At 36.4% G+C, this 21,711-nt stretch overlaps 2 protein-coding genes and 2 pseudogenes across 2 annotated transcripts; 3 read left to right on the top strand and 1 right to left on the bottom strand.

Annotated features, from left to right (window-relative positions):
* The first annotated feature begins 4,465 nt into the window (after positions 1–4,465).
* Positions 4,466–5,573, top strand: LOC147928267 (agamous-like MADS-box protein AGL86). Its single transcript, XM_087483460.1, has one exon. It carries the CDS (start codon positions 4,509–4,511, stop codon positions 5,475–5,477), a length of 969 nt encoding a protein of 322 aa, XP_087339586.1. The 5' UTR covers positions 4,466–4,508; the 3' UTR covers positions 5,478–5,573.
* A 3,582-nt stretch (positions 5,574–9,155) lies between these two features.
* LOC104743700 (putative F-box/LRR-repeat protein At3g18150) lies at positions 9,156–11,964 on the top strand (annotated as a pseudogene).
* A 4,065-nt stretch (positions 11,965–16,029) lies between these two features.
* LOC147928266 (uncharacterized) lies at positions 16,030–17,406 on the bottom strand. The gene has a single exon (XM_087484493.1). It carries the CDS (start codon positions 17,404–17,406, stop codon positions 16,030–16,032), a length of 1,377 nt encoding a protein of 458 aa, XP_087340619.1.
* Positions 17,407–18,909: 1,503 nt separating this feature from the next.
* Positions 18,910–20,056, top strand: LOC147928265 (putative F-box protein At5g42430 pseudogene; annotated as a pseudogene).
* The last annotated feature ends 1,655 nt before the right edge of the window (positions 20,057–21,711 follow it).

Genomic DNA, 21,711 nt, shown 5'->3' with positions numbered 1-21,711 from the left:
TCACAACTCGCCGACATAGAAATTTTGCTAGGGTCCTGAATTTGAACTATGTAATCGTTGAAAGCTGACGTTAGTTAGGGCATGCACTATGTCTGTCACCATCATTGAGGCTCGTACTTGGATGCCTTGAAACTTGGATACTTTTGTAAGAGGAGAATATGAGTTAAAAGGGAAATTAAATGGCTTTGAAGTCCAATAAACCTACCATACTGATAAATAAATTCTGTGCTTGTCAAAAAATAACTGATAAATAAATTCTGTATGGAGAGAACTCATCTCCACATTAATATAATACAAGAAGAAATCCAAGATCAAGATAAAATAAAATGTATCATTATAGGATGACCTTATACCATACTGAAGCTCCTGAGACAAACAACAGACACACAAAATAATATATTACCAGACAAGGAAGAAAAAGAACAAAAACACACAGCATCATTTGAAAATTAAGTTTTATTTTACTTTGCAATTAATGAGTAACTCTTGAACCGAGCTGAAGCGCTTAGAAGTCAGATCAAAACCAAATACCCTAATTTCACTCACTCGTTTCTTGATGCCACAAAGATCTAATATGGCAAGGTAAAACATAAACAGAACTACTAGCTACTTACATCTTCGTATCTCTTTCTTACTCCCATATCCTGAAAGGCTGAAACATATCATACTTTTATTTACAGGACATTGGTCATGCGGTTCTTGAGGCATATTCCCGAACACTCGCGAATCTAGCATTCCGGATTCTTTCAAGAATGGGAGAAATCTTGAAAGAAGATTCTTTAAGCAACCCCAACTCTCCAGCGCCACCGAGTTGCTTCCTTGGCTCCCGTGACCCTTACAGAACACCTAGGAGGCCTTTGCTTTCGTCCCGTGTAAGACATTCTTTAATAGAAGACATGAACAAAGCTGATGGGACAGAGACTGGTTTAGATTTTTTGTTTGCAGATGCTAAGACCAGTTCAGTGAATACAACTCCAAGTAGAAGCAGTAGACTCTGGTGTCTTAGTAAAGTGCCTTCTGATGCTTCTCCTTGATTTAGCTGGTCTCCGTAGTTTGATGCATGCCACCTGAAGCTTCTCCTTTACTTTTGAGGGTTTTAAATTATGAAGCCTGAATTATTGTAAATGTATTAACAACATGCAGTTGAAGTATTATTAATACATGCAATTTTGTTCATAACCACACGGTAAAAAAAATGGGTTTGTAACTTTGGATCCTTTGACAAAGAACAAGAAAAAATGATTGCACTTCGTGCTAAGTTGCTAGTGACATCCAATTTATCACGCTTTGTGACTCTCCTCTGGATATTTTTACCAAGAACTACCTTATGCCCGCTTCCAATGAAGTCACTAGCAACAGCAAAACTGAAAGTGCAAGCGACCTTTATTCTGAAAGGACTTTTTGTGGCTTTCCTGGATGGGACAAGTTATATTTACGACAAGTCGACAACACACAAATAAGAATGTTTTAGCATTTGCAACTATAGAGGTCAAAGAGATCCTGACTATTAAAAAACGAAATTATTTTAAGAAAATATTAAATATACATATAAGTTCAGATCTATACTAGATTTTAACCCGCGGTATACCGCATGCATATAATTTTTATTATTACTTATATTTTATATTATATTTGTTTGTTAAATATTGGATGTTTTGCAAATAGAGGAATAACTAAATTTTTCGATTGTTGGTGTGGCTAAATGTTTATATTAATTTTTTAAACCGCAATATATTTCATGACTATTTGTTTGTTATATTTAGTTTATTTTGTTTAGTGTTTGAGATTCTATTTTGATTTTTAATTAACAAAAAATAATGGATCTAAATACATAATAAGTCATTTATATGTTATGATTAAGTCACATTTTTCTAATGATTTAATTATTTTACACAATCTTAGATAAATCAACTTAATTTTATATGTTAAGTATTCTACTATTAATAGTGCTAACAAATAATAAAATGAGAATTTAATCTGTATTAGCACAAATTTAATGATATATTATTAATTCCAACATGTCCTCTTTATAACCTGTCTACTATATAACAATATTATACAATATTTTTTAAAAAAACTTTACATATTCGTAATATTTTAAAATTTTATTAAGTTTCTATATATTAATTATAATATTTAAATAAACGTGAATAGAAGTTTTTTTTACGTTAAGTATCAAAGCTTAGAGGTTTTGGAAAATAAAATAGGAATCAACTGTTGTTTTCTTTGTTTGTAAAGGATTCAGAGATAGAATATCTTCAATACACAATAGAAAGTGTGATTAAATATATCATAGCTTTTGTTTCCATATTGATTTTGCTGTAATTTTTTTTAGTTGGAATGTAATGTAAAATATGAAGTAAAGATATTTTTGGAAATTTTTTAGGGATTAACATTGTAAATAAGTACAAATAAAAGGGTAGAACCCAAAATATACTTCAAAAATGTATATATAGATGTTGATATTATTTCTGGTTTATAAAAAGTGTCACATTTTGACATGTTTCACACACATTATAAACAGTTTGAGACATCCTTAATTAGACTTATATTTAAACATGAAAATTAGTTTTTATGGCACATAAATGAATGTTAGTTTATTATGTAACAAAGCATTAGTAATCCCCTATATATTAATAGAGAAACACATTTTTGCAAATAAACCCTATTAATTAATTCTAATTACAACTATGCCATTAAAGACTTAAATAAAAATTTATGAATTAAATTAAACTATTTGTACTCATTTAATTTGAAACAATAAATTATTTTTAAAATTTTTTTTAATAATTATTCATGTTTTATTAAAATAAATTTCATACAAATTTTTTCACCGTGTTAAAATTATTATTTACTTTCAAATATTTCACGGATAAAACATATTTTTATATAAAATAAACGTAAATTTGAATAAAACAAAAAAAAGAATTATTTACATATTTTATTTTATACAAACAAATATCAAATCCCAAATAATAATTTTATTTGAATTGATTTATCCGCACTAAGTGCGGGTTGTTACCTAGTTAAGCTAGTAATTGCAAATAAGTAAACACTACATAAAATTGAACTTTTTTTTTTCTATCGACAAAAGATTAGCTCAGACTAGTCATTTGGATGGGTAGTGCGGGTTGTTATCTAGTTAAGCTAGTAATTGCAAATAAGTAAACACTACATAAAATTGTTTTTTTTTTATCGACAAAAGATTAGCTCAGACTAGTCAGTTGGGTGGGAAAAATTGAATATATTGTATCAATTAAATTGTATCACAAAACTAAGTGATTTAATTTCAAATTACTCATTTATAAGTGAAGCAAATATATGACTTAGCATCAATTATATTAATTGATGTTATAATTATCTAATGATATTATTTATTTAAAACTGATTCAATTTCAATGATTTAAGGAGCTACATAGATTTAATAAAAGTTATTAGTTTCATTCATAATTTGAAGATATAATTTTCGAAGCTACTATTGGATCTCTTATTTACAATATTTTATAATTTATAAATTATGGCCTTACCATATACATTTCTTACTTTTTCATTTTATGCTTTGAATTTTTGAATGGTTAGCTTCACTGTACTTTAAATAACCAATATATAACTAACAAAATCACTCTTTTCTTAAAATTAAGAAACTCATTTTTTGCCAACTTAATATAATTATTCAAGATTAAAAAATATGATTTCAAAGCTGTATTTGGATCACATTATATACCAGTCTCTCATGTAATATTTAATTTCTAGTATATATGTTTGAAACTTTTTTTAAGAGAAATCAATTAATTCTATTTTGTAACTGCATTTAGTAATATAATCACCTGTCAAACGAAAAGCAGTATAAGGCACAATGAGTTTTCTATTTTCAATTTTTTTCAGGATACTGCAAGTGGCTAGAGAGAAAATAGAGATTAGCTGTTAATTACAACTAATTTACTCTTCATAATTAGCTGGTAATTTTTTCAAAAAAATGCAATTAATATTCTAATCCTAAAAACCGAAAAAAATGCAACACAAAGCTCTCTCAAATAATGATTATCATAGGTTACACATGTAATTCATTTGTGAGCTTTTATATGTAGCTATGCTTTTTACATTTACATTGCAGATTTTTCTTGAAGATATAGAATTATATTCTAAAACAAAGTACAATTTTTTAAAATATTACAAAATTTCATAGTTTGTAAACAAAGCTTGGAACTACCTTTTAAAGGAAAATGACAGAGTATAATAGACGAAGATAGCCTATTCTTAGTAAAAAAAACAAAACCTTAAAATTGAATATTAAAGTCAAAAAGCTATAATTAGTGGCCCTCTCAATTAATAAAATACAATACAAATCTTTATTGCTATATCTTCGTATTAATGAGTCCAGCTAAGCAGCAATTCACCTAATGACTACATGCAGCCGTTTCGTTACTAATATAAATAGAGTCTTCATAGCCAAGCATCTGAACACACAACACCACACACACAAAAAAAAAAAAGAAAAGCAAAGAAAGATGAGGTCGAGGTTGAAGTTATCGCTCATAGCTAACAACTACTTGAGGAAACAAACATTCAAGAGGAGGAAGGCAGGGATAGAGAAGAAACTCCATGAGTTCACGACTCTCTGCGGTGTGAAAGCCTGTGCGGTCATCTGCAGCCCGTACGAGAATCCGATGGTGTGGCCGTCAAGGGAAGGCGTCCAAGAGGTGGTTTCGAAGGTTATGGAGTTACCGGTGGAAGATCAGTGCAAGTATATGTTTAATCACGAGACCTATTTGCGTCGCGAAATCACCAAAGCAGAGAAGCAAGTGGAAAAGCTGCGTAGTGACAACCGAGAGAGTCAGCTTAGACAATTTATGTTTGATTGTCTCGAAGGCAAGATGAATCAGCGCCCGTATGATGCAACGGACCTTCAAGATCTGAGATCTTATATTGGTAGCTATATCAAGAAGCTTGATTCCAGGATGAAGGTCCTTGCAAATGAAAATGGTGAGTCCTCTTCCTCCACTCTGCTTCTTCCTTCTTCAGTTGCTGGTGAGGTTACGGGTCCTGCGGATGCATCTATGGTAACTGCTCTTAATGGATTTTATGGTTATTTTCCTTATGACGGTATGACTATGAATCCGATTCCGAATCAGCATGAGTCGTTGGTTCAACACCATGTTCCTGTTGACTCGGTTCAATACCATAATCCCATGAATTTTGATGATCAGATTCAACATGGAATCTATGATATGAATTTGCACCAGGATATGAGTTTGGATCCAGTTCAGCCTTCGTATCCACAGGGATCATTCATGAATCTCTTGATGGGACATCCTCAACAAATGGGTTATGATGAAGAGCATGCTCACAACCCTCTTATGAACGGCAACTATCACCAGCTCCCAACCATGGATTTTGCTGCAACTGGTCACATGCCTTCCATCAACACCAACACTATTGCGGGTGTTTATGCTCCTGATGACATCAATGGTCTTTAATCAGAAGATGTGGATTTCTAATAACTGTTTTGGTTTTGTGTTTGTTCATTTCAAAGGACAAATATTTAATTTGATGATGTTTTTAACTTTCTAGTCCTCTCTACCTTCGAATGGATTCTATTATTTATGCTATTAGGTAACGTATCAAAATGTTGACCAAAAAAAAAAAAATAATAGTAATCTATCGAAATTTTATTTATATTTGAAAAAGTTTGGTCATAAAATAATATTTACAAATTTGTTTTGTTTTTAGATTAGTTTATCACTAGGTGATACCCCGTGCTAAAGCACCGGACAAAAATTTTATATAAATTTTAAATTCGTAAACTATATTGATCCGGGCGATGTAGCATATGTACGATATTTATATGTAAACTAAAAAAATTTAAACTTAAACGTATTTACTTTGGAATGGAAACTGCGTTCTATACTATCACATTCCAACTCATCCCCTCTTGTCTCGTCTTATCCCGTTTCATCTTGGCTCTAGTGATTTCGTGAACGACAACTATCACCAGCTACCAACCATGGATTTTGCTACAACTGGTCACATGCCTTCCATCAACACCAACACCATTGCGGGTGTTTATGCTCCTGATGACATCAATGCTCTTTAATCAGAAGATGTGCATTTCTATTAACTGTTTGCTTTTGTGTTTGTGTTTGTTCATTTCAAAGGACAAATATTGAATTTGATGATGTTTTTAATTTTCTAGTCTTCTACCTTTGGATGGATTCTATTATTTATGGTATTAGGTAATGTATCAAAATGTTGACAAAAAATATATATATATATATATATATATATATAATGTATGGAAATTTTAATTTTATTTGAAAAAGTTTGGTCATGCTGAATTTGAACTATGTAACCCTTGAAAACTGACATTAGCTAGGGCATGCACTATGTCTGTCACCATCACTGAGGCTCGTGCTTGGATGCCTTGAAACTTATATACTTAACAGATTTTGTAAGAGGAGAAAATGAATCAAAATTGAAATGGCTTTGAATTCCAAAGCAGCTACCATAGAAAAAGAATTTACAAAATAAAATCTTATAGAGAGAACTTATCTCCACATTAATGTAAAACAAGAAGAAATCCAAAATCAAGATAAAATAAAATGATCATTACAGGATGACTTTATACCATACCGAAGCTCCTGAAACAAACAACTAATACACAAAATCATACATTACAAAAAACAATGACAAACTTTAAAGAACACTAGGATCGAATGCTGCAAAAGCAAAAAACACAGCATCTTCGTAGTCGATCATGTTTGTACGTATTCTATTATTTATGGTATTAGGTAATGTATTAAAATGTTGACAAAAAAAAGAATAATTTATCAAAATTTTAATTATATTTGAAAAAGTTTGGTCATAAAATAATAGTTACTAATTTGTTTTGCTCTTAGATTAGTTTATAATATCATACATAATTAGATTTTTTACCTCGTTTATCCAGATTGTTATCTCTAGTGATTTCGTTTTGTAAACTCTGTACTCTTGGGTAGGTTAGCTATCATAGAGTACAATTCTAATTAATCTGTCTGGTTGATAAAAAAAAAAAAAAAACTAATAACCAACTATTGTAGGTTAATCCAGTTATTATTGGTCAAATTAATGTCAAACTAGGTAAATTAATTTCGTTGTTTCAATGAGTGGATTAAAGATACATTTTTATTATTTGTATTTCTTTTTTTCCATTTTTTTTAATTTTCTTATCAAATTGGTAAATAGAGTTCATATGATCACCCAGAAAATAGATCATATTTTTTTTGCTAAGCAGATAAATATTTCATTGAAAAATGAAAATAGTTTAGGTTATAGTGCTAAAGTAATGGTCCCATGGCCAAAAAAAAAGAAGCTATCAACATGGAAGCATAATTGAAACACGAGAACTCAGTCCATTTGCACAACATAAGCTCTATGTTAATTAATGGAGTTACATGAAGTGAAAACAATTTTGGACGCTATTCCCATTTACTTTGCTGAAGACAGAGGGCGTAAACACTCACAAGGCCAAAATTCTAGAAGTCTTTCAGTGGGGGGTCCGAGACAAAGCCAGTCAACGGCGAGCAACTCCATCAGCTATTCTATAATGGAACCTCACAACTCGCCGGCATAGAAATTTTGCTAGGGTGCTGAATTTGAACTATGTAATCCTCGAAAGATGACGTTAGCTAGGGCATGCACTATGTCTGTCACCATCACTGAGGCTCGTGCTTGGATGTCTTGAAACTTATATACTTGAAATATTTTGTAAGAGGAGAAGATGAATCAAAATTGAAATGGCTTTGAAGTCCAAAACAGCTACCATAGAAAAAGAATTTGCAAAATAAAATCTGATAGAGAGAATTCATCTCCACATCTATATATAATAGCAAACTCGTTTTTGAGGGACTGTTGATGTTTTTTTTTAATCCAACGGTTTAGGTTGTTTTAGTTTCTCATCCAATGGTTACGATTTAAGATGATATGATTAATTATTTAATTTATTAAATAAATGAAAAGGCACCTCTTTGCTCCCTTCCCCAAATGGTCATTTCTTTTTGTTTTGCCCTGCGGAATCAACGCTTCTCTTCGTAAAAACCTGTTCAATTACCTCTTTTCATACCTTTATATTTGGAATTTGTTCAACTTACATCTAATTTGGTTTTGTGCACTTCTCTCTCGCTTGTTCTCTTGAGATGTCTTGTTTTGTCTCTTCCTCTTATACCAAGTGAGGTCTGTTACAAGAAACCGTCGTTTAGTTGACTGTAAAAAATAGCCATTGTTTAATAAATTTGTTGGTTCTTGAGTTATTTAATTCGTTTGTAACTTTGTATGATCATTTTCAGTTCTGTTTTAGAATCCCTGATTTGCAATTTCCATTCACTCATCATCGCTGATCTGGGTTTGATCTTGCTGTTCATCATTTTTGTACCTTCTCTCTGTTTCTCCTTTTGGTGTATACGTATTGCAATTGTAACATTTCTTCTTTGATTGAGTAAACGTATGATGGTTATTTTAGACATTTATCTTCAGCAACATGCCGTTATGAACAGGCATTGGTCAATGAATAGGAAAAAAGAGGTGAAATTTCATAACGTCTCTTTTAAATCTGTAGGTTGGTTTCATTCCCGGTGGGTGTGGTCGTGTGGAGAAAGGCTTGAACGTTTGCTTACCAAGGCTTTTTCATCTACAATGTTTATGATTCTTCCTTTATGTGAGAATTCGTTGATATATATTAAAAGTGCCGTTGACGTGTGTAGTCACGGCTCCTATTTTCAACATTCTTACCAGTTACCACTGCTTTATCCTTATCATTAGTTATTTGTTCTTGTCTCTTAATTTTTTGTTTTTCATATTAGTACATGTCAAAAGCAATTCTGTTAATTTCATTAATGTTGTAAGATAGGAAAAGATGGATCTTGTTAAAAAAAAAAAAAACACATCTCGCTTGTTCGCTTGTTACCATTTCTAGAGTTATCAGTATTTATGGGTTGATGGGCAAGTAACCATAGATTTGGTAGATGCTTGGATATACCTGTATCTTTCTTCCCAGTCTCAAAACAAAGATTTAGAACCATGTTTTTTTTAATATCTATACTTTAGAATTTGTTCCATTAATGAATATGTTGGGTTTATTCAATGTAGAGTTTAAGACTACTTATGTGGATTTTAGGGATTAGATGGCTGTAATGTATGTTTCAGTTGGAGATTTGTTAAATGTTGAGTCAGAACTACAAAGTATGTTACTTCATGTAACTATTTTCTGCAACACGTTATTTGGGGGTTTTGACTCTATATTTTCGGTATTTGTACGGTCAGAACTGAGAAACAATCAGTCACCATTCCGCACCATAAGTGGCTTTTGTCATTAACTTGCCGCTGTGGTTTTTTTTTTTTTTTTTTTTTTTTGTGACGTTACATCTTACTGCTACCATCGTTTCAATGTACATTTTACCCTCTAACAATTTTCTTGCAGCCTGCGGGGACAGCTGCGTTATCGCCGCTTTAAGAGTCCGTAGCCAGCGTACGCGTAAAGGTTATCGTCGTCGTCGGAAAATTCAAAGGAGGAGTAGACTCAATCAGCTATTTACCTGATGTGATCCTCCAACATATACGGCAAGATGATAAGCTTCCGGTTCGATAGGTGGACCCCGTTTGGCCAACTCATTGATTTCCTCGGTCCATCGGGCCCGTCACGTACTGGTATCCCGCTGAACAGTAATGTGGCCTCTGCGTGTTCTCCAACTGGTTGGCTTATGCGCCCAGCAAGATCACCCCAGGCGGAACAACTTCATATTCATCTTACAACAATTCAACCGCCGTCCTTATCTTCTGATCGAGACATCTTCCTATGGTGCACAAATGGAGAGACGTTTGATTCCTTTTCCATAAAGCGAACATGGGAAGCTCTAAGGGAGAGACTAGACCCACAACTTTGGACAAAACAAGTCTGGTACAAGGGTGTCGTACCTAGGCATACGTTCATGATGTGGCTCATACACCTAAATCGACTCCCCTTGAGATCTAGGTTGGCTTCGCGGGGCATGCAAATTGACAATGTCTGCTCCATCTGCAGTCTATACCCGGAATCTCGTGAGCACCTCTTTCTCAACTGGGAATTTAGTGAAGAGATCTGGTTGGAGACAACAAGGAGACTGGGTTACAAAGCCTTTGTCTTTCACACTTGGGATGCTTTCGTATCGTGGATAGAGTTATCAGATCATACCTCTACCCTCACCCTATGTAGGCTTGTCACCCAAGTAGTCTGTTACGCTATTTGGTCAGAAAGAAACTCTCAGCTCCACAACAACACTACAACTCCACCGCATATACTGTTTAAGGCGCTGGATAGACAAATCAGGGATGCGATTCTGGCTAAGAGTCATAGGAAGAACTTTAAAAATCTTCTACGGGACTGGTTGAGATTTGTATAATTCCTGCCTTAGCTCAAACTTAAGATAGGCCTTGTTTTTTATTCTTTTTTGGCAAGCTCTATCTTCCTTGTATCAAAACGTTTTGTACTCCCTACAAACTATTTTCCTTAATGAAAATTCACATTTTTGCAAAAAAAAAAAAACATATACTCTCCTTTATTCCTACCAAATTAGCCATCCGAACTTCCCTTCTATCAAAACGATGGAGGCATGTTTAGTGCGATATACCTTCTCTCTCCTTGGATGAGGATTACGTGACAACTAGGAAGGCTACTTGGATAAACAAAACCCTAAGTCTTTACAAAGGTGCCAAGATAATAAATTTTCAACTCAAATTCAACAGGTGGATCGAGTTCGCCATCTCTCGCAACGTGGAGAATCTGTGTCTGGATTTCGGGACACCTTGTTCCTTTCCTGATTTTTTCAACGTCAACTTCTCCTTTGTCAAGCAACTCAGACTAGTTATGTTCAACATTTTTGATATCATGACTCCCGTGTCTTGGACATCCCTGACGGAGTTGTGCTTGCGTGGTTGTAGTCTCTTTGCTGAATCCATGGCTAATATTCTACCGGGTTGTCCTCTTCTAGAAAGCTTAACATTGCGAGGATGCGATAAACTGAGTTTTCTTGATCTCAGCGAATCATTGCGTCTGAGAACACTAGAAATAGTGTACAATCCTTGGTTTCCGGAGCCAGCACAGATTGTGGCACCACATATCCATTATCTCAGATTGATTAACCCTCTATGTTCATCTACTTTTGTTGATGGCTCGTCTTTAGCTGAAGCTAAACTCGACATTCACAATATTCTCTCAATGATCCCGAACTTCATCCGTGATGTTCTTCATATTAAAGTCGTGGCCATGGTGGTAAAGATGCTAGAAAAGTTGAAGAATGTAGAGAAGCTTACTCTTGGGGGAAACTTTCTTCAAGTATGTATTATTGGCCTCATTCTTACATTATTTATCTAAGTCTATATATATACATATATCTCGGTCGGTATTCACTATCTTTATTTGCTTTTTTTTGTGGATAGATTTTATCTCTTGCCGAGGCCTGTGGTGTTCCTTTTCCGATGTTGAAGGTGAAATATTTGACTCTTGAGACAATAATCTTTCGGTATGTTATTCCTGGTATAGAAAGAGTGTTACAAACCTCTCCTCATTTAAAGAAGCTAACAGTACGCGCAAAGAATTACAACATCATTCCGGTATATATTTACCATTAACCTTACTTATTAATTTTCATTGGCCTCCCTTTTTAACTATATATCTACGAACCATTTTTGCATTTTTCATTTGTTGAGCAGGAGAAGGATCTTGACAACTACTTGAAGCGACGAGGCTTGAATCCGGATCAATGCTGGAGATCAACAGATGGTGTCGATTGGAACAAGTCCCCTTGGCATGTAAATTCAAAGCATATGGTTTCACTCGTCGAACTCGTGCTTAAAAACACAAAGTCATTAGACAATATAATTTTACGCAGGTGTAAGTTCCAAGATCCGATTCCACCATTCTTTCACAACAACAATGTCTCCATTGTGCTCAGATGAGTACGTAGTGAAACATAGGGTTTAGTCTTTTTGAAACTTTATTATATATATATTGGGTGTACTTAAAACATGCATTATTGAATGAAAGTGATTGGAATGTTAAATGTTTGGTACCTAATTTTGATGTTAAATATTGCTATGTCAAACATGGCAGATAGAGGCAAATAGAATAGAGGCTGGCATTATTATCCATCCTTTTGAATTATAATCAGAATACAATGTAAAGAGTAGTAACTAATAGGCCTGGACATAAAAACTGTACCCGAATACCCAATCCGGAACCCGATCCGAAAAACTGGGTTTGGGTTGGGTACAAGTTTGCCTATAAAACCCTATTGGGTTCTATTTTCTAATACCAGTGGGTTCGGATTAGGATCGGGTAATACCTGATACCCGTTTGGGTACCCAATAAGCCCGAACATATAAACCTATTTATAATATTTATCATTAATATAATGCAATTACCCTAAAATTATGATTATAATTTTGAATATTTCATTTAATTTTATACCTAAATATCAAAAATAATCAAAATATCTAAAATATTTTGTCACATAAGTCAAAATTTAACTAAATTTATTTAAATTTAATTAATTTTTAATTATATTTTTCAGGTACCCGGTAGTTTGGGTACTAATCGGGTTCTAAAATTTGTAATCCAAACTGACCCGAATCCGATAGTACCCAAACTGAACCGAACCCATATATCTAAAAATACCCAATGGGTACTATATTTCTAAACCCGTTTACCCGAACCCGAATGGGTAATACCCGAACCCAAACGGGTTACCCGAATGCCCAGCCCTGGTAACTAATTTAGAGTGCAACATGCTGCAGGAGCACAAGAGATGATGGGCTAATGATAATATATGGTAAAGGGATTGATGATATTGAGTCTCTTTAACCACTTGGATCTCTTTTTCTGTCCAGGTTCACTACTTCTTGTTTTCACTCATCTTTCTCTTCTTGCTCTTGTTCTTACTACTATCCAATCCAAAGCAACTCGGCGGGGTTACATTTTCGTAGATAGCCTCTCTCGATGACTGCATCGTGTAGATTTGGTTCTGAAGATGACACACCTTGTGAAAATGTTCATCCCTCATCTTAAGCACGCACCTTGCTAGCCTAACTGCCTCCTTTTTCATAAACAGCGCTTCAATAGCGAGCTCACGGTTCTCTTCCAAGAGAGAAGTGAGTTTGTATCCGAGATTTGCGGTTTCCTCTACAGCTACTTCTTTCTCCATGTCAAGCAACATCACAATCTTCTTTAGCAACTCAATCGTCTTGAAAGCTTCTTGCAAGTTTTGTTTTCTGCGTTGTAACTCGTGCTTGGCGATATCTTTCTCCGAGTTTGCACTCACGAGCTGCGAGACTAACTCTTCAATGTTCTTTTGCTTATCACATGTGGAGACTTCATAACAAAGTGGTAGGCATCAAAGTTGTTCTTCTCATTAAGCTTTACAAGAATATATATACAATCACAAGAACCCTAAGAGAATATTCTAGACTTTAGTACCAAGACTCTTTAGAATAGGAAATATAACATAAGTGTAGATATTTATAGATATTTATACAATAGTCCCTAATACTCCCCTCAAGTTGGCGCATGAAGATCCCGAATGCCCAACTTGCGTAGAAGATAAGAAAATTGCGGACCGCCAAGAGACTTAGTGAAAATATCAGCAAGCTGGTTGGAAGTGTGTATCTTGAAGGTCGCAATAAACCCAGCCTTGAGTGCATCACGTACAAAATGACAATCAGCTTCAATGTGCTTAGTACGCTCATGGAAAACAGGGTTTGCGGCAATATGTAGAGCAGCTTGATTATCACAGAAAAGTGATATAGGAGTATCATGCCGAACCCCAAAGCAAGATAGAAGTTCATGTTCCCACTTCAATTCACCCGTCGTGTAACGCATCGCCCGATACTCCGCTTCAGCAGAAGAGATTGAACCCGTCTTCTGCTTCTTTGTTTTCCACGCAATAGGAGACCCACCTAGAAGTATAACATAGCTAGACAACGAGCGATGAGTAAGAGGACAAGTCTGGTAGTCAGCATCACAATAGGCAGAGAGTGTAAGATCAGTATTAGCAGTCAACAAAATCCCTTGTCCAGGACAGCCTTTAAGATAATGAACCACCCAAAGTGCTGCTTCCCAATGCTTGACCTGCAGTTGCTTGAGAAAGTGTGCAAGAGTATGAATAACATAAGTAAGATCAGGACGTGTAACCGTGAGATACACTAAGCGTCCGACAAGACGACGATATCGCCCTGGATCAGCATAAGGACCTTCTTCAATGACTTGCAACCGATGATTCTCTTCCATTGGAGTCGCAAATGGCTGAGAGGCTATCAATCCACATTCGTCAATAATATCCAAAGTATATTTGTGTTGAGACAAATAGATACCTTGCGGAGATCTTGCAACCTCGATACCCAGAAAGTATTTGAGATGACCCAAATCTTTCATTTTAAAACATTCACTTAAATTCTCCTTAAACTGAGAAATAGTTCTCGAATCATTACCACCAATCAACAGATCATCAACATAGACCAAAACGTATAGCCTCATATCTCCACGTTCTAAGTAAAATAATGAGTAATCAGGATATGTCTGAACAAAACCATACTCGAATAAAGCATTTGTTAGTTTGGCAAACCAACAACGCGGTGCCTGGCGCAATCCGTACAAAGACTTGCGAAGGCGTAAAACTTTATTTGGACCCGATCCTCATGTAACATAATTCGAAATCGGATAGAGGACCGTACCTGGAGAGGAAGATGCTGAAGTGGGAGTGCGTGGTGAGGGGTCAGTTATACATTGTGTTATGTTCAGGATATAGTCATTCAACTTCACTGGAGGTTGCTTACGACGTTTGCCAATTCCCAATTCTAGTTGAACATCAGAAACCAACACAGGTTGGTTAATCTCCCCCTGAGATCGATCATTATCCCTCGTAGATGGATCAGTCTCCCCCTTAGATTGATCAGTCTTCCCCTTAGGTCGATCAGTCTACCCCTTAGATCGACCAATCTCCCCCTGAGATCGATCAGTCTCTGTAGCCAATGGTAAAGTTGGAACCACGATTGGAACGACCGATCGGGGTGTGAGATCGGTCGGTCCATCATCTTCTGTACTTTTATCAACAAGCAACGAATCCTGCGGATTGGTCGATCCGACATGAGGATCGATCAATCCTTGTCAAAACTCACAAAATCATCTTCACGCACCTCCTTTGTCACTGTGGCATGTGACGGAGCTGTAGGTGAGTCTCTAGATACTGCAAATGGAAATACATGTTCATGGAAGATAACGTCGCGAGATACAAAATATTCCTCCTTCTCGATATCAAAGACTTGCCATCCTTTCTGACCATACAGATACCCCACAAACACACATTTGCGACCCCGTTCTCCAAACTTATCCTTATCATGTGACTTGTTATGAGCAAAACATAAGCATCCAAACACCTTGAGACGATCAAACAGAGGTGCCGATCCATATAGTAATTCATAAGGTGTTTTCCCATGAAGGATAGTAGATGGCGTTTGATTTATCAAGTGTGCAGCCGTCATAACACATTCTCCCCAAAATCGAATTGGTAAGCTTGCTTGAAACATGAGAGATCGAGACACGTTCAAGATATGACGGTGCTTGCGCTCGACACATCCATTTTGCTGAGGCGTATAAACACAAGATGTTTGGTGAAAAATTCCTTCATGCTCAAAAAATCCCCTTAAGCACATAAATTCAGATACATTGTCACTCCGCACAACACATACCGTTTTGTCAAATTGTCTAGCAACCATTGCACAAAATTTCTTAATGGAATCGCCCACTTCTCGTTTTTTGTGAAGAAGATAAATCCAAACAGCTCGGGAGAAGTCATCCACGATAGTAAGGAAATATGCAGCGCCCGAAGAAGAAAGAGTACGATAAGGGCCCCAAACATCACAATGAATCAAATCGAATAACTCAGCAGCTTTATTAGAACTTTCATGAAAACAATCACGAGTTTGTTTAGCTCGAAAACATACGTCACAAATAACTTTTGACTCTGCAGTTTATCCAACATCAACAGACCCCGACAAAAAAGATAAAACCCTACTAGATGGATGTCCTAAACGGCGATGCCATAAGTCTTTTGCTCCTAAACTGGATGCTGCCTGAGCTTGAGTCCCCATAACACCATGCAAAACATAGACCCCTCTGCACTCTTCACCACCAATCAGCATCTTCGAAGTACGGATTGACAAATTGTCAAAAAAATCTTGCTTAGTTGTGTTGACAAATTGTCGAACCGCACTCCACTGGTCATCCGTCAATTGTGGGAAAGCACTCCGATCAAGCTCCACTTTCATTGTCCCAACATGAGCTGCTTGAACAGCATTCGAATGTGGTGCTTGTGTGGCATTCACACGACCTCCATTGCCTCTTCCGCGGCCAGAGCCTCCAAACGCTCCACCACCACGACCAAACCTCCCATGAGCCCCACCTCCTCTACCACGGTCACCAAATTCACGCCCTCTCTCTCCCCACCATTCGGGATAACCTTTCAACTGGAAACAATCGGCTGATGCATGCCCATACTTCCCACAATGAGTGCATGTTACATCTTTTTCACGAAAAGGTTCATGGTAAGTACGACTGCCATGTGGTCCAGCGGCCACCGAGAACCCGACAACATCTGCGGTGCTTGTCTCCCTATTTCGTATCAACATTTGTTGTCTCTCCTCCCGGATGATACGTTGATAAACTTGAGAAAGCTTAGGTAGAGGGTCTAAGCTCGTAATTGTAGAACGTACTGTTCCAAAGCGAGCATCATCCAAGCCGTTGAGAAACGTGTTAAGTCTCTCTTCATCTCGATCTTCTTCCAGTTGAGCAGCCAATTCCCCACATGTACACGTCCGAATTGGTTTATATATTGCCAATTCATCCCACATCTTTTTGCGCTTCCCAAAATATACCATTACGGTATCCCCTCCTTGTCGACAATTCGCCAAGGCTGCCCGAATTTCACCTATCCGTGGTCCGCTTCCTGCAGAAAACTGCAGTTTCAAGTCATCCCAAAGAACCTTTGCTTCATCAACCATGGAAACAGAGGTTCTAAGAGTGGGTTCAATAGTATTCATGAGCCACGGCACCACCATTGAGTTTACGACCTCCCATTGCTCTATCTCCTCTTTCGTCAACGGCTTGGTGAAAGAGCCATCGATGAATCCCAACTTTCTCTTTGTCCGCATGGCGTTCCGCACATGCTTGGACCAATCTTCATAGTTCTCTCCCCTTAGTTGCACCGAGGTGATTAGATTCCCCGGTCCGTCAGATGGATGAAGGTACATCGGTGAGAGTGTAACCTTATTCACCGCCGTGTTTTGTCCCCCACTTGCACCGCCTTTCGCGAGTGCGATTTGTTTGTCACCATCTTCTCCCGTCGTCATTGTTTCTTCCTCTTTCTTCTCTTTTTTTTTTTTTTTTTTTTTCTCAAACCTGCTCTGATACCATAACTAAGTGGTAGTCGTCAAAGTTGTTCTTCTCGTTAAGCTTTACAAGAATATATATACAATCACAAGAACCCTAAGAGAATATTCTAGACATGAGTACCAAGACTCTTTACAATAGGAAATATAACATAAGTGTAGATACTTATAGATATTTATACAATAGTCCCTAATACTTCAATGTGTTGAAAGGACAAGATGCTCTCTACTTCAGAAGTGATGTCGGTATCGGCACCATTGTCATGAGGAATGAGTTGTTTAGGGTTTTGTAGTTTGGAGTGATTGAAACGGTCCAAGAGAGTGGCGTAACCATCGTAGAGATCTTGGCAGAGTGAAAGAAGGAGAGGACGTCTCTGGTAAAACCATTCAGCACGTTGAGAAAACGTTTCGCCGGTTTGGTTTTCTTCAAGAGCAGAGACGCGCATCACTTTCATCCGAGACTCGAGCTCTGTGTTCATTCACCAAGATTACAAACCAAGTAAGCACAAAAAAAATAAAAAAAAAAAACACATACAAAAAAGTCTTGAGTTTTTGAATAAGAAGATTACTTTACCGGAGAGAGATGGTAATTGTGGAAGAGGAAGCTGAGAGGCATCCATGTGTTCTGCCTTCACACCAAAACTGATTACTTTGCAGGTTAAAGGAAGGTAGAGAAACAGGGGAAGCTCAAAGAAAATTCAAAAACCCCATTTTTCAAATTACAAGGAAGAAAAAGACAAACGCCTGAACCAGAGAGAGATGGATATGAGACATTAATGGGACAATTTACAATAAATGCTGCAAATATCCGGAAAGGACTCTTTTATCGAGTATAAGTTGTATAACATACGGAGGCTGAGATTTTGGAGATCTTTTGAATCACAACCAGAAGCATAAAAGAGGCAGTAATATCCGCCTTAAACAAAAAATTTGTAAAACTATAGGCATTTTAAGCACATGCCCTCTTTAAGGCTCTGAACACATGTTACTTGTGCAAGTCAGTTGAAGTATCTTACTAGTAATCAATAATAACAAGTTATTCCTATCGACTCTGTTTCTCAACAAAGAACGACTAAACCATAAGCATGACACTCATATAGCAGGACCACCAATGTCTTCTTCACAATTCTATGCTCGATGCTAATTCCACTGGAAGTAGTAAGTTTTATCATCATAGAAGTGATACATACAAATTGACAACTACCGCATCAAGTGTACCTAGAAAATAAAAGAACCTACGCCACAGTTTTGTGAAACTGAATTTGATTTGCGAAAACGAACGGAGTATGTTGAGTTTTACCGGTCTGAACTCGTAACGAACCGAGAATCAAAGTGAATAACAAAAGGTTACTGATCGGTTTATGCCTTTGAACCGAAATCGAACTGAATAAGTTTGCCCTAGGCGAAGTTTCGTACTCTATCTCTCCCCATCACCATCAGATAAGAAAATACAACACAATGATCATGGAAAGAGGAGAAATATCAGATTCTATCCCAACTGATCTCATTATCGAGATACTCTCGAGGTTACCGTCAAGTTCAGTCGCGAGGTTTCGTCCATATTTCAAGAACTTGTTCCTGACAAGATCCTCGACTCGTGCACTTCTCTTGATTGGGATCCAACGTTTCCGTACGTTGAGTTTCTTCTCGTCGCCTCATCCTGACTATCCATATGAAAAGTCTTCACTTGTCGTAGCCCCTGATTTTCATATGAAGTTTTCTGATAATATGCTGGCAAACTTTCGTTGCGTTACCTCTGGCTTGATATATTTTTCTAGTATGCGGATCTTAAAAGGAGAGGACAAGGATGAAGTACATGTGCTGTGATATGTAACCCTATCACGGGACAGTATGCCATCTTACCTGTCCTGATGAGGAACCGAAAGACTTTCAGTTATTCAGGGTATGATCCGATCGATAAGCAATTCAAGGCGTTGGCGTTCATTGCTTTATCTATCTTGTCCCTTTACCCATCATCCTTCTTCTGAAGGGATTTGCATCAATGGAGTTTTGTATTACTACGCTCTCCAACTTGAAAATCGTGACGATATGATTGTTTGCTTTGATGTTAGGACTGAGAAATTCAAATTTATTGATGCAAACTTTGTTCGCGATCAAATACATGATAATATTAACCTGAATTTGATAAACTATAAGGGTAAATTAGGTATGGTTTATTGGCCGTGTCGTCGTATGCTTTCTGGTGAAGCTGGTACAAGGTTTGACCTTGAGTTGCTTATGTGGGTTCTAGAGGATGTTGAGAAAAATGAATGGTCAAAATATGTCTATATTTTGCGAGAGAATAAATTCTTTAATAAAGACTACTATGGTTTAATCGTTGGAGTGACTGCTACAGGTGAAATTGGTTTTTCTAAGACGAATACATCTAGACCGTTTTATATTTACTACTTCAATCCCGAAAGGAACACCCACCAAATTGTTGAAATTCAAGGCTTAGAGGATAGTATAGTTTTCTATTGAAGACTATGTAGAAGATCTTAATGTTAACGATGCAAAGGAACTCATGTCAAGCTCACTAAACCGAGGCCTAGATATCATCAGAAAAAGGCCTATAACCACAACGCCGTCTACTCCATCTGTGAAGAATTAGCATCCGACAGTACAATGGTGAAGAATACGCAGCCCACAATCCTCCTAGAGTGAGGACATGTGTCGATCTGTTGTTGGCTAATCTGATCATGGAAGCCAAAATAGTCTACCTATTGTGTTTGTGAGTGTGACTCTTCATTTACAGGTTTTCGTGTGGGTTTTCTCATTTACGTTGGCTTAGCATTTTGTTCTCTCTGGTAACATTACTTTGGAGTTAGAGCAATCTAAGGTTTTATTAATAAAATTCTTTTTTTTTGTTCGTAATGTCAATATTTACAAGTTCTTTTAAAATCTCTCTAGTCTCTATCGTATATTTCTTTGCTATGACTTTGAAATTACTAAATTACCAGAAAAAAAAAAACTCATATCCAAAAACACTAGTTAATATAAAACAAGAAGAAATTCAAGATCAAGATAAAATAATATGTATCATTACAGGATGACCTTATACCATACTGACGCTCCTGAGACAAACAATAAACACACAAAATAATGGAAGAAAAAGAACAAAACACACAGCATCATTTGAAAATTAAGTTTTATTTACTTCGCATTAATGAGTCACTCTTGAACAGAGCTGAAGCGCTTAGAAGTCAGATCAAAACCAAATACCCTAATCTCACTCACTCGTTTCTTGATGCCACAAAGATCTAATATGGCAAGGTAAAACATAAACAGAACTAGCTACTTACATCTTCATATCTCTTTCTTACTCCCATATCCTGAAAGGCTGAAACATATCATACTTTTCTTTTACAGGACATTGGTCACGCGGTTCTTGGGGCATATTCCCGAACACTCGCGAATCTAGCATTCCAGATTCTTTCAAGAATGCGAGAAATCTTGAAAGAAGATTCTTTAAGCAACCCCAACTCTCCAGCTCCACCGAGTTGCTTCCTTGGCTCCCGTGACCCTTACAAAACACCTAAGAGGCCTTTGCTTTCGTCCCGTGTAAGACATTCTTTAACAGAAGACATGAACAAAGCTGATGGGACAGAGACTGGTTTAGATTTTTTTGTTTGCAGATGGTAAGGCCATTTGAGTCAATACAACTCCAAGTAGAAGCAATAGACTCTGGTGTCTTAGTAAAGTGCCTTTTGATGCTTCTCCTTGATTTAGAAGGTCTCCATAGTTTGATGCATGCCACCTGAAGCTTCTCCTTTACTTTTTAGGGTTTTAAATTATGAAGCCTGAAATATTGTAAATGTATTAACAACATGCAGTTGAAGTATTATTAATACATGCAATTTTGTTCATAACCGCACGGTAAAAAAAGTGAGTTTTTGTAACTTTGGATCCTCTGAAAAAGAACAAGAAAAACTGATCGCACTTCATGCTAAGTAGCTAGTGACATCCAATTTATCACGCTTTGTGACTCTCCTCTGGATATTTTTACCAAAAACTACCTTACGCCCACTTCCCGTGAAGTCACCAGCAACAACAAGCCTGAAAGTGCAAGCAAACTTTATTCTGAAAAGACTTTTTGTGGCTTTCCTGGATGGGACAAGTTATACTTACGACAAGTCGACAACACACAAATAGGAGAGGGTGACCACGAATGTTTTAGCATTTGCAACTACAAAGGTCAAAGAGATCCTGACTTTTGAAAAAAACGAAATTATTTTAAGAAAATATTTAATATACATATAAATTCAG

The sequence above is a fragment of the Camelina sativa genome, chromosome 14 (genome assembly GCF_030686135.1).
Source record: "Camelina sativa cultivar CO46 ecotype springtype chromosome 14, ASM3068613v1".
Lineage (NCBI taxonomy): Eukaryota > Viridiplantae > Streptophyta > Magnoliopsida > Brassicales > Brassicaceae > Camelina > Camelina sativa.
The sequence above is the reverse complement of the archived record's forward strand: the minus strand, read 5'-3'. Positions and strand labels throughout refer to the sequence as shown.